The sequence below is a fragment of the Sparus aurata genome, chromosome 15 (assembly GCF_900880675.1).
Source record: "Sparus aurata chromosome 15, fSpaAur1.1, whole genome shotgun sequence".
Classification (NCBI taxonomy): Eukaryota; Metazoa; Chordata; class Actinopteri; order Spariformes; family Sparidae; genus Sparus; species Sparus aurata.
This window is the reverse complement of record NC_044201.1, coordinates 9,881,833-9,894,868: the sequence shown is the minus strand read 5'-3', so window position 1 is coordinate 9,894,868 and position 13,036 is coordinate 9,881,833. Positions and strand designations below refer to the sequence as shown.

General features: G+C 41.0%; 1 protein-coding gene across 7 annotated transcripts in view; it reads left to right on the top strand.

Annotated features, from left to right (window-relative positions):
• The window catches only part of eys (eyes shut homolog), a 313,003-nt gene that overhangs the window by 264,123 nt on the left and 35,844 nt on the right, over positions 1-13,036 (top strand). For all 7 annotated transcript variants that reach the window (XR_003986886.1, XM_030441358.1, XM_030441361.1 and 4 more), the window contains one exon: positions 3,381-3,531. Coding sequence is in view for 6 of the 7 variants with exons in the window: in XM_030441358.1 (XP_030297218.1) it covers positions 3,381-3,531 (151 nt within the window). In the remaining variant the exon portion in view is untranslated. The remainder of the gene's footprint in view (positions 1-3,380; positions 3,532-13,036) is intronic.

Below are 13,036 nucleotides of genomic sequence, written 5' to 3'. Positions count from 1 at the left end.
GGGACTCAGGGGTGTTAACTCAATTATATTATATTTAGCATAATTGACAACAGCCAACCGTCACCAGGCATATTGAGAGGTGACACCACCATGTAGGGAAAGCTATTGTAACACATCTCAGTACATTGTGTTCCAGTTCAACGCCACCTTTAACTTTGGCGTCAACACAAAGCACGTGATGAAATTAACCTTTCAAACACTTTTCACAAGAAACTGAACAATTCACATTTCTTAAAGGGCTCATCACATGGCTGTTTATTGGATTAGACAAAAGATGAAAGAACACTATAGTATATGTACATGCAGAGGGAGTATGCTAAGAATTCAAATAAAACACAATTCAACTACAATAAAACAAAAATCATAAAAAAAATACTTATATTGGATTCATGGGAAAGAGAAACTTTTAGTGTGATTTAAACCATTTGACCATATTAAATACAATGTCAGAATTTTAGCAGCTGGTTGCATGGAATTTAGAACCCTTGGAAAAACTAGTCAACCAGATAGACTAAGGGTCCTGATGGCCTTGTAATGATGTGCATGTCAGTGATGCACTATGAAGACTTGCAGGGTTTTTGCTGACAAAAGGTTAAATATTATGATCATTTGTAAAATGTAACTTGAAGCAAAAGCAGAAAACCTGTGACCACTGAGATGGTATCAAAACGTGTCTTTCATGTTGAAACAGCCCAGCATTTTTGAAAGGCTGGAGTCAGCTCAAGGACATTTTTGGTAGAGCAATGAAAAGAGTTAGCCAACAACATGTTTTTTTTTAAAAAACGACCTGTAGCAACAAGCCTCCTACATAAGAAGTGTTTTTTTCTGATAAAGCAGTTTTTATTGTTCTACATACGACTCATTATTAACAATCATATCCAGGTTTCAGACCTGAGTGGTACTTGAAAAAGGAATGCAAAGTAGATGTTCAGTTTCATGAGTATGTTGGACATTTTTATGTCTCAGTGGGACAGAAAACGGAATATTTAAGTATCAATAGGATAACTTATAAATAACAAACGTGTTTGGATGATACAGCCTGCTGGCGGCATGGTTTAACTGAACAGTATGGGACCAGTGATTGATTCTGGGGAACGCCACATATGAAGTGAACCTTTACAGACATACACTTGCTGATAAAAGACAGAGCCGTCCCTTCTGATAAAATGTAAACTAATTAATTCTTCATGCAAATAAAAGCATTTAAAAGAATATTTTACACCAATAATGATACTTTGCTCTCATCTTTGTCTTTGCGGGGAGAGTAGGGGTCTTCCTCAGACAAAGGATGAGTAAACGGTGGATGCTCTTATATTTCTCATGTGGTCCATTCAGGTACAATAATTAGTATTATTGCACTGTTAAACAAATCCCTGTTGAGTCTAATGATAGGGAAGAACCCCAAGTCCTCTTAGAAAATGTATTATGCATCAGAGTTCAGGATATTGGGCTAAGCGCAGCCTCTTTCAGACAAAGAGTTGGATTTCCTAGATGCTCTTTTAACCCTGGGGGAATTGTTAAGAGCTTTCATATCAGTTGCCATGCAGCCTTGAAATAACAACAACTCCAGCCTTTGTACACTTTTCATTTTGTGTTCAAATCCGCCACCAGTGCCATTACTTCATGAGAGCTGACACACATTTAGTGAAGACCAAAGCCTTTCTCTGCAGTCCTTTCAATTCAAGCGGTCATCCATACTTGTGTTGCTCCTGCTAAGGAGCTCCCTTTGGATTTTTGGATTTGCTTTCACTCTGTCTAATTCAGCTGATATATACCTTGTTAGAAAACAGTGAAACATTTTAGGTCTTTCACAGGGAAGTATTTCTGTTCTGTCTTCTGCCCTGCAACCATGTCTTCATTGACAGTGGTGCGAGAGTGGCGGGCTCTCTCTCTCTCTCTCTCTCTCTCTATCACTGTCTACTTTACAGATTGCCATTGTTACGTTACCTGCCCTCTGCTCATGTTTTCTTAGACAGTGGTGCGAGACTGGTGAGTTCCGTTTCCCCATCTGCCCTCTCCTGAAGACCCTAGTAGCCTGTGTTGGAGGATTAATGCTGCTGCTGTCTCTCATTCCCCCGTCGTACTGTCTCAGCTGCATGAGACACCCATAATGCTGAGCTCATACTCCTGCATTGCAACGAGAACTGTGTGGTGCGAGGGGAAGAAAGACACACTACACTGACTTTAATGCTGGAAGGATGCAGGGCTTTGCCCCTGAGGAACATCCTCCTACTAGCCAGCCAGAATTGGACCAGACGGTGATCCAAGGGGGGAAAAAAAAACTCCATGTGGAAGGTTGCCTGTTCTGTTACCTTTCACCTCCAGTATGGGATACAAGAAACTCTCATGACAATGTTTGCGGAAGAAGTGGATCGTTTCCTCTTGAGGCAGAAAACTCTATGCCTTCTGCTAACCCTTGACAGTCCACAATTGGAGATATTTGCACAGATGCCACAGTTATCAAAAAAAATAACCCTTTCCTTCACTGAGGCATCAAGTAAAGCTGAAGGTTATCTTAGAATAGCTCCTGGTTCATACTATGATCATTATCACAGGTGGACAGCGCTTGATAATGACGCCCAGTCAGAGATTGCTTCTCTGTCTAACTAGGTTGGTGCTGACACTGAGGTCCAAGAGGGGCTTTGTGGTACATCATTTTGGTTTCTATAGATGGTGTAAGGGGGAAAAGGAGCCCTGTATTTACTTTCTTGCAGGTGCTACTAGAACAGGCTCTTCTTGTCTCATTTTCTACAAGCACCTGCAGGTGGAAGTTCCTTTGTCGCTCTGTAAGAATCGATTTCAGTTCTTCAGCTCCCTCCAAAAGAGCTGTCCAAGCCCTTTGGGTAGAATTCTCACTTTTTATTGCCTCTTTTGTTATCTGGCTAGTTTTGACCCGGCTAAGAGTGACTGACTTTTGGCCCATCCAAGCTGAATGCTTTAAGAAGAGAATGGAGCAGTGCTTGTAATGGCATGTGATGTGGAGTGCACAAATATTGGAACTAGATTCTTAGTGAACTCCTGTCCAGCAAGAGTCCTGTTCAGCTGCTTGTTGTGTAGAAGGACAGATGGATTTACAGCCCATAAAGTCAGTTAAAGGCAAATATAAGATGTCTTGTTTGTCCATCCAACTCCTTGACAATAATTTAATCCCTCACCACTACGCTCACGTCAGACCTTTTTCCAACCGGTGTCTCCATCATCGTCTTGTTTAAACATTTTTATTACATTTGACACACACCAAGGGAACTCGTTTTCTGTATTCAGTATCTGGAGAGTTAAGCCTGAAGTAATGTCATAAATAATGTAGCTTACATAATGTATTGAATTTAGTCGTAAGGAAAAAGAGACTCATGACTAACCGTATTTTCTTACCTTTTCAGCTCAGGAGCAGAACTTTGGGGATCAGTTTCTTCACCTGTTCCTTCAAGATGGAAGCCCTGCTGCTGAACTTGGGTGCGGTGGCAGCCATGTTTTGAATGCAGCTGTAGGACAGAACATCAATAATAACAGATGGATGACGATCACGATCAGGTATGTCTCTCCTGTTTTCTTTGTTATAAATATTGCACCAAGGACAATATGTCGTGATGATATCGAGTTTTTGGTATTGTTACATCCGCAGTGTTCAGAACTTGTGTCTTTAACAAAGAAAGGATTCAAGTCAATCAACTTCAACAATTGTGTTCCTTCACTGAAACTGCCATTTTATAGAAGTAAATTGCAACTTTCTTCACTCAGTTTTTCAAAAGCCTAAAAATGGAATGGAGAAGATATAAAACATGAAATCAAAAAAGAGATTTTACACAAGGTTGCACATCATGGACTTCTTGATAAAGCCCTTGTACAATACAGAACTTCTATGAAAGCTCGCCACTTCAGGCAAAACCTAATCTTTAATGCCTCCAAACCGCACTCGTGTGAAAATGTCAAAGTCACATAAACAAAGAAATCTGTCCGGTGTGCTGTTTTGGCATGGTGATAACTAAAAGTCAGCTTTTCTTCAGAAAATTGAATTCAATCAAATTAAATCAATTTTATTTATATAGCCCAAAATCACAATCACATTGCCTCAGTGGGCTTTACAGTCTGTACAGGGAGCGACATCCTCTGTCCTTAGCTTCTCAAGTTGAGTGACACAAATTATGGAAAAAAAAGAGATGGTAGAGCCACACAGGAGGGATCACTCTCCCAGGACTGACAGACATGCAATAGATGTTGCATGTACAGAACAGAACAACAAAATCCCAATTTACAAAGTGCATTGACAGACTAACTGAAAATTATACACATATATTTTGCTCCTTTTTGTACAAGGTCAAACTTATTTTTAAGAAATCAATGATTCAGTGGCTGTTACCATGTGGGCGTCTTGTAGATCACTTACAGATAGCTCACAGTGAGATCTAGGATCATTAACCTTTGACATGCACTCTGCTGATAAAATTGGCCATTTTAGTAGATTGTTGTGTAGCGTTTTCCTGTAAGTGCCTGAGATCCTCTATTCTCGACCACATACAGTAGAAAAACCTACACCTGCTGACTGACTCTGTGATTTTCTGCCTCTTATACTTAAGAAATTGATATGATCTGGGAAAGGTTTCACTCACCTTCATTTGTATTGTCAAACCTGGCTATCTAACCACTCCATAATTTGGATCACATGATACTAAAACTTCGGGTCCTGATAAGAGACATGAGTATCTGTGTGTATTCAGCTCAGTCTGCACAATTATCCCACACAACTGAGCGGGAGATGTTCTCAACGACATTAACCTTCCCATAGATGCCAGTATAGTCTCGGCCCTCGTCTTGCTCGACCTAACTGCTGCATTCAATACAGTTGACCACAACATACTTATTGACAGACTTGAACACCGGTTTGCTCTCTCAAATGTGGTCCTGGGTCAGTTTTGGTTCTACCTTAAGGATGGAGACTATTTTGTGACAGTTGGTGGTTACACATCAGAGCTTCTCCCGATTATGCGTGGAGTCCTGCAGGGGCCAATGATTGGACCTCTGCTCTTTAATCTTAACGTACTTCCATTAGTTAATTTTTTTTCAAATCTCTTATATGTATGCAGGTGAATATTGTTGCAGCATTGTTACCTTGTTGGATTGAGTCTGAATAAGGTGTGTATGGTTGAGGTTGTTTGAAAATTGTGGGTGTCTAAGCACAAGTGGAGATTTGAGCTAATTGAGAGTACTGCTACAGAGGGCTGCTTTTGCTGAGAATAACTTTACATTTTGTGAGAAAGATGATTTTTTTAACATTAAAAAAACCTTAGATCCCAGCTAAGAAAGAAACATGGCTCACAATTTATTTCCTCTTAAGAAACCTTCAGATTAAATGCATAACATGATCAAATAATACCATATCACAGTACAACAAAGGAACAACCAAGTATTTAAATGCTTCTATGCTGTGCCACGGTAACATGGTGTATAGTCATTGAACTGCATCTCAGCATCTCAGCTGGAGTCAGGTGGTAGTAGTTAGATAATAATGCAATAATCAAAAGCAATTACTTCTGCCAACTTCCCACACTTGTCACTAGATTTAGCAAAGTATTTTCGACACCTCCTCGGGTGCAGCTATTTCTTAAAAAGCCACAAGCAACGAACGTAGCTACTCTTTTGGATTAACAGCAAAAACACAGTTCACTCTGAAGGATTTGGCAACAGATCCGGCATCAAATGTTGAACCTGATCCACATGCATTTGCACTACTCCTTCGTCTAATCCAAATAGGTGTGATCACAATGCTTCCTCATGCACAGCTGATCTTCTGTCTCTGTAGTGCACACACATGCTTCAAGCTCAGGCACCGTGGGGCAGAGCGAGCAGGGGGGGGATGAGAGAGGCCCCAATGCCGAGCTGTGCCTCTATTTATTCCTGATCGCTTCAGCAATTTTATTCATATGCAAATGAATGTGTGACATCATCTAGTCATGTTTAAGCAGTGAATACCTTTCCTTGGATGGTAGTTGGCAACACCGAATACAGCTGCTTCAGCTCGCTGTCAGCATGTGTGCAGTGCGGGGCAGTGGTTTTATTTAACTGTTAGTTTCAAACGGGGGAAATACAAATTGCCAAATTTCTCTGCAGCACGGACCCATCCTCTTTCTTTTTCTCTCATTTTTTCTCTCTTTCACCATTTGCAAACATTCTCATTCTTATCTGGAATATCTGCTCTCATACAGTGATATCGCTCATATGATACACATAGATGACTGACTTTTGCCCTGATGCACAATTGTCAACATGAAAAAGTGATATGACTCCTCGGTTAAGCATACAACACTGCGCTATGACAAACAGTGGTGCCTCAATTTCTTGGTGTTTATCCACGCTGGGCTGTTATGCACTGTAGTTTTGATAATGACATAATTGCTGCCACAAGTGGTTGTGATGATGAGCACAAAACAACACATTAAACAATGTGGAGGGTTTATTTAAACAACGTTAAAAGCCCTCTAGTGGGTGGTCTAAACAGCTGTTGCTCCAGCTCAAACAGCTCCAGTATCAACACCATTTAGGTAATAAATGTCAACACATCAGAAAATATGTATATTTCAAACCTCCACAGAATTCAACGCTGTGCAGGAATTTCAGGTTGCCTTGACCCATCCCTATCTGCAGTTCCATCAAAGCCACTTACAACACTGAATAGATGAAAGGCATTCAGAATATTTCATCAAGAATTTAGCAGCCTGTACAGACAGTTAACATTATTGAATGTATCACATTTTTTTTTCCTTTTTGCGTAGCAGCTTTACAGAACTAAATTGGTCCAAAACTGAAATACCTGAAATCTTGGCAGACCTTTCTTCAAAAAGAGCAGAAAAGAACTTCAATTTGTTTTTAATTTAAACGCTGCGGTCTGTGTAGAAACAGCATGTTTTGATAGAGAAATGTAGGATATTATCGCTTATATATATAGGCATGCTGACAATAGTTATATTCTGACGCTGATGGTCCTACAGTGCAGTGTGTTGTCTAGTCAAAGAATGTCTAACAGACAGGCAGACTGACGGTAGATGTGAAACACCCAAGACATTATCATTACAGCATTTTCATTATCATTAAAGGTGCAATATTTAAGAATTGATCACCTGTCACATTCGTAACCAAAACAAATAGGGGGCAGCATATCACCAGATTAACTGCCAACTGCTGCTAACTATAGCTACCCTTAGCTCAATTAGCAGTGCAGCTAGCGGTTTGAACTGGGATGCGTATTGACAGGGGGGAGTGTTAATGTCAGGACATACTGCTAGCATAGGGGCTTTGGAGCAGGACCAGCTGGGCTAGCTGGTTAGCATGCTAACTTCAGAAGGTATTTGCAACACAATATGTACTGTAGACATCATGATGTCAACACTGCTGTTGATTCACACTGCGGTTGAGTTTTGAGTGCTTTTCGACTGAGATTCTAACATATTTCCAGTTTAAAGTATGTCTTCTGTCGCTGGAAACATTCTTTTACAATAAAATCAACAAGCCATCTGTAACACTTTGACATTGGCTGTAAAAGTTGGCAAGACAAAAGGCCACAACTGTGCTGCTGTCTAATTTCACAAAGGGGAGTGTGCACGGGGGGGAGGCTGTGTCATTTTTCATTAGGTAGGACATGTTTGTTGTTGGCTTGTTGTTCTTTTTCGTGTTTTTTTCATGTTGGTGAGTTTTCCTCGGGGGACGTTCGGAGCAATTCTGCCACGATTAAAGTTCCAGAGTGGCAGACTCCAAATGCTCCCCCGGTCATTTGTGAGGGTGTTGACATTATTGGTTGAATCCCGTCGTGCTTAGCATTCACTCTTAGGAGCCATTTACATTCACACACAGTCAAAGATTAACAAGGACGACACACAGCAATTCTGCGGCATCACATTTCTTCCCTTGTCACAGGTGAACTCAGTCAGTCCCTGGCAGATACGATTATTCAAATTTATGCCACTTTTGTGGGTACTTTTTCTTTTTTTTTTCCTTCAGTCAAAGGAATAGAAGTAGTGTCTCAAGTATGGTTCTGACTTACGGGGAAAATTCTTTTTTATGACAGAGGATTTTGTGTCTGGCGTCTCGTGGGTTTTGATGTTCATGCTGATGTCTTTGTAGACTGTCATATGATTTCTGCTTAAAAATGCACTAGCTATTTTGTGTCTGTAGGAGTTGTGCATCAATACCTGGCCATTACATCTGCAATTTCCTTGCAGTTTTCTGAACTTCTTTGATGGATGCTGGTAACATGTCAATGTAATGCTTGATCACAGAGAGTAAAGGACCCAAAATACCTCAGCTATATGCTTAACTGGTGATTGGGAAAGAATGATTGTTGCATGTCTTTTCATAGTTCTCTTAAATTGCTTCTGGTCTAACTTTGAATTCGATTTAAAATGCTTAATGCGACTTTTTGTGGAATGAATTTCTTTTTAGGAGCAATTTGGTTTCAGTGTCTTGCTCGAGGACACATTGACACATGGACAGGGTGAGCCAGGGATCAATCCACTAACTAATGGATGATTGATAAAGCAGAGGCATAGATGTTTGTAGCACTGGTGTGCTGGAGAGGGCTTGAATTTGTGGCCCAATCCGAGATCCCTCGCCCCCCGTTTACATTGTCACATTCTTTTTTCACGGCTCCTCCAGAGCCACAGAAGACGTTGGACAAACATTTTTTGCAGGCTGAGTAAAACTCACTGCGACGAGTAAGCAGTACCACCCCAGGTCTTTCTGCATATTTGTAGATGTCTGTATTAAGCACAATCACTGTAGGCATAAGTAGAAATTCAGTGTTCCAGAATAAAAACCGTCACAGATTCCTGCCATTCCTCTCCTACGGTGGAATCTGTCTCTTTAAAAGGTTTGTTACTGATGTTTTCTCCATCGGTCATACATTTCTGAATCACTCGCTCTCCTCTGCCTCAAGTCTCATACGTCCCGGAGCAATGATGTGTTGTTGCTTTAAAAGTCCACACACAACACAGCGCAGCACATCTAAAATATTGAAACCACTGTGCTGTGGGTGATGCATTAATAAATTAGTTGGAATGCTGCTGTCGCTGTTACTTTTAACTTCAATTTAATGAATCATGTTTTTTGCTTAAATTTCAGTGATCAGTTATTGAACCAGTGGAAATTCTAATATTTGCATTACACATTGAATCCTGACAGTTGCCTGGAGGGGGAACGAGCGTTTGGCAGCGTTGGTGAGTGTGTGTAATCACATTTTTGCTCAGTTTTATACTACCATTGACTGCCACCCAACAATAAGAATTCAGTTATTATCTACTCCCTCCCATGCTGAGGGAAAGTTGGGTGAAGTTTTGTTGTCCATGAAACATTCCTGGAGCTTCACAGCAGAACAGTACTGAAGCATTCTCCTGATCAAGTGAAGTAGATGGAGAAACAGAACTTAGAATATGAAAAATAACCAAAACAGCACATAAAATGTCTCTATACAGCTCGTACAGCATAACCCAAGCCTTTAGAAGCCCCAAGATCCCAAATTGATTAGAAAAGACTACTTCAGTAGCTCCAGAAATGTTTTGTGGACTATGAAATCTGACTTTTCATTGACATTGGGGTGAGTGGATAATGATTGAATTTTAATTTGTTGGTGAAGTTATCTGTTGACTCTCTGGTCGGAGCTGCAGCTGATCAACAACTGCTGCAGTTTGAAATCTTATTTCAAACTATATTTTGCAGTGAAGTGACCGTTTGTGTATTCTTTTTGGGGCATTTTTTACTTTGGAATGGACATTTACACATCACTGGTGTTTTGGATCTTGCATAATGTCTCCTCTTCATTCCACAACTGACATGCACACGCTGGACACCCAGCCTGCCCTTCACTCCCTGCTTCCCACACATACTGTGTGTCCTCAGACACACCTGCTGGAGATCTGCACTCTACTGAGTGCACTCTTTCCGTTTCATGACTCTTTAAAAGCTTATTTTTAATAGTCTATTCACTGACCATTGATGTAAAAATGCAAGTATGAAATGTTGCTTAGCAACAGTTGCTGTACGAGGGAGGAACGAAGTAAGTGCTGTTGGAAGAAATGCTAAAAAGAATTTAAAGCTTGAGGGGAATATTTCAGAGCTCTTTGAATGAATGTCACAGGACAGGAAGAAAAGTTTAAGAGTTTAAGTTCTTTCCAGGTCAGAAACCCCTGTTTACGTCTGTAACTCACCTTACCTGCTAATAACATAATAACAAAATAATAAGAACTAAGAGGACTGTGTCCACCGATTTGCTTTGCATTTTTGTACACATTGCTGTGTGTGTAAGGTTATAGGTAACTCAAAAGTAAAATAATCGCTGCTGTAATTAGTGTTTATCCGAGTAATGGATGAAGTAATCACCTTGTAATTTGCAAGAGCAATTAGTAAACAGCCATCGATTACTTTTTCAGAAGAACTCGGAGGACAGAGGAAAAAGCCCATCTTTACACTTTCCCCACTGGGTTCCAATTGCTGGAAGAGTGACGAAGGATGCAACATTTATTTGGACACGTGCCATGCCATATGTGCACGTGGGTGAGAAGTGAGCTCTTAATATGAGGCGTTTTGTTTTTGCATCCATATCGTCTTGACACAATGCCAGATCTGAGGTAGCGTATGTTTCATCAATCACACAGTGTTCAGTGTTGTATTGACAAGTACCCCCATAAAAGATTCATTGAAGAAGCAAACAGCCGCCCTGCCTGCTTACTGGGAATTTCCTTTGTGAAGCCCCACAATGCCAAGAGGCTCACTGTGTGCCGTCTAATTGTATTGCCGGAGATATAATGATAGAACACAGGCTACCCAAATTAATTGAGGCTTGCCAGTCACAGCACAAATTATGCAGCAAATGCTGCAGTGCTGCGTGTGAGGAAGTCACTGCACCAGAGCCAGAGCAGGCATTACAGTCAATGTAGGTGTAGATTAATGTCTGATACAGGGCTAGTTGCACTTACGGAGAAACCAACAAATACATCCGTCCGTACATCTTGTGCAGTAGGTGAAAATCTGCCTGCACGTGATTATTAAACATGCAGTAAAGGGGTGTCATTTTCTCTCTTTTCAGTCATATCTGATGTGTAACTCTATTCCCTGTCGTGCCAAAAAGAAACTAAACAGTTGGTCCTCACTCGCCTTCCTTAAATATGTGATATGATTGATCCATTTACTGTCTGCTTGCAGGTATGAAACACTACTGAGCGCTGTCTCTAGGTGCAGAACTAATACACTCTTGACTTTCAATCACTGAAAGACCAGCAAATTATAAAATCACCATCAACTTATTCCACATTATCATTAGCTTTTTGTAAGAATCTGAATTATGATGAGAATAATAAGACACAAAAGAAAATACACATTCCCGATCAGCCGGAGTGAAAACTGTTGCAAGGGCACCGGTGCAGTGCATGATGTTTTACTGCCATCTGTTGCCAATACTTTCAGATGTTTTATGCAATAGTGATATTTTAATGATGATCCTCCCTCATTATTAATTTTCCTGCAGGGGGGACCGTGAAGGAGGCACGTTCAAAGTAGGATTGTAAAGGCAAGCGCCCACGAACACCTTTGCGTGAAGGTGCTGTGCTGAAAAATATGTGCAGGGCCCGCTCAACACACGGAAGCAACGTTTCAGTGAAAGTTGACGCGATGCAGTTGCACTGAATTAGTCACACACACAATGCAATCTAAATGAGCACGTTAGAGATGACAAATCACTTATGATTAGCGCATTAGCCAGATGAAGAAATGCATAAATGATGATGGAGTAAGGAGGAATGATCACAGCCATATCGTGGTTCTGTTTGTGTGTGTGTGTGTGTGGAGCAAATATGAAATATTCATACGTTTTTTGTTTGTTTTCCTCAAGTTGGGAATTTGCTCGTGTTGGTCCTGCGAGACCCGGCGCTGAATGGTGTACAGGGAGCCCAATAAGAAATTACATCGTGCCTCATCTCAGCGTTAGACAAAACCCCGGCCTCTCTTTCCTCTTCTGATTCGCTCATATGTTTGTTTGTGTAGTGTAATCCATTGTGGTTTTGAATTTGTATGTCTGTGTGTGTGTGTTTTTGTAATGTTGATGTGGAGCTGTGGGGCGTATTCCTCGCTATTCCAGCTACTAGACCAAGTAAAGTAGTCATAGTCATCTTTATAAATAGTCATTTCTGCCTCAGAGCAAGACCAATGTAAATTAGCCCGGTGGAGCATTCAATGTGCTCACGAGAGCTCATCAAGTAACATCATCCTGTTTGCTTAGTGAGCATGCTCTCCCCGTCTCAAAGGACAGCCTGTGCAACATTAGCGGGCCGAATCAAAAAGCTACTGTTGTAAGCACCAAAAAACTGTATCTCTCTCTCTCTCTCTTTGCAAGAGGGATTTTCGTAACTGTGTTGTGATGTTTCATGCCTCAACAACAATTGCAGTGTTGGATTATATCAGTCCTTTCATCGGGATCATGCTGCAGTCGTGGGACTCGAAAATAAACAATGTGGCCGGGAGGTTTATTTTAGAAATGACCTCTGAAACGCACCCCAAGGAGATGGATGTTTTCTCTGGACATCAGATTGTATTGCACATAAATGTCTCATAATCCATCATTCATAAGTGTGTGTGTGTGTGTGTGTGTGTGTGTGTGTGTGTGTGCGTGTGGGTGTGTGTGGGTGTGTGTACAAAACAGAGCTCTGGTGATTTACATACCTGTAATTAGTCCTACCTGAAGTTGTAGGCATGTGATTGCCTCAGGGAGGCGTCCTGGAATGCTGTTTCAAATTAGCAGGAGGGCGATTGCCCTGATTGTTTCCATCTGGCCATTAAAGCAGGCTTTTGAGGGTTTTTACCTCATCAACCGCGGTGCGACCGCAAAGAGTAGGTGAATTCATTCCGCACAATCAGATTTTTGCAGATCACAGATGCATTAGCTTTGTTACATGTTTACGGGCCAATGATGAATAAACCAGTGGAACAAGAAACGAGGTGTATCATATAGATTACTCTTCAGCAGAAATGTGTTTATGTGCACAGTGTGGACCCTTTGCAT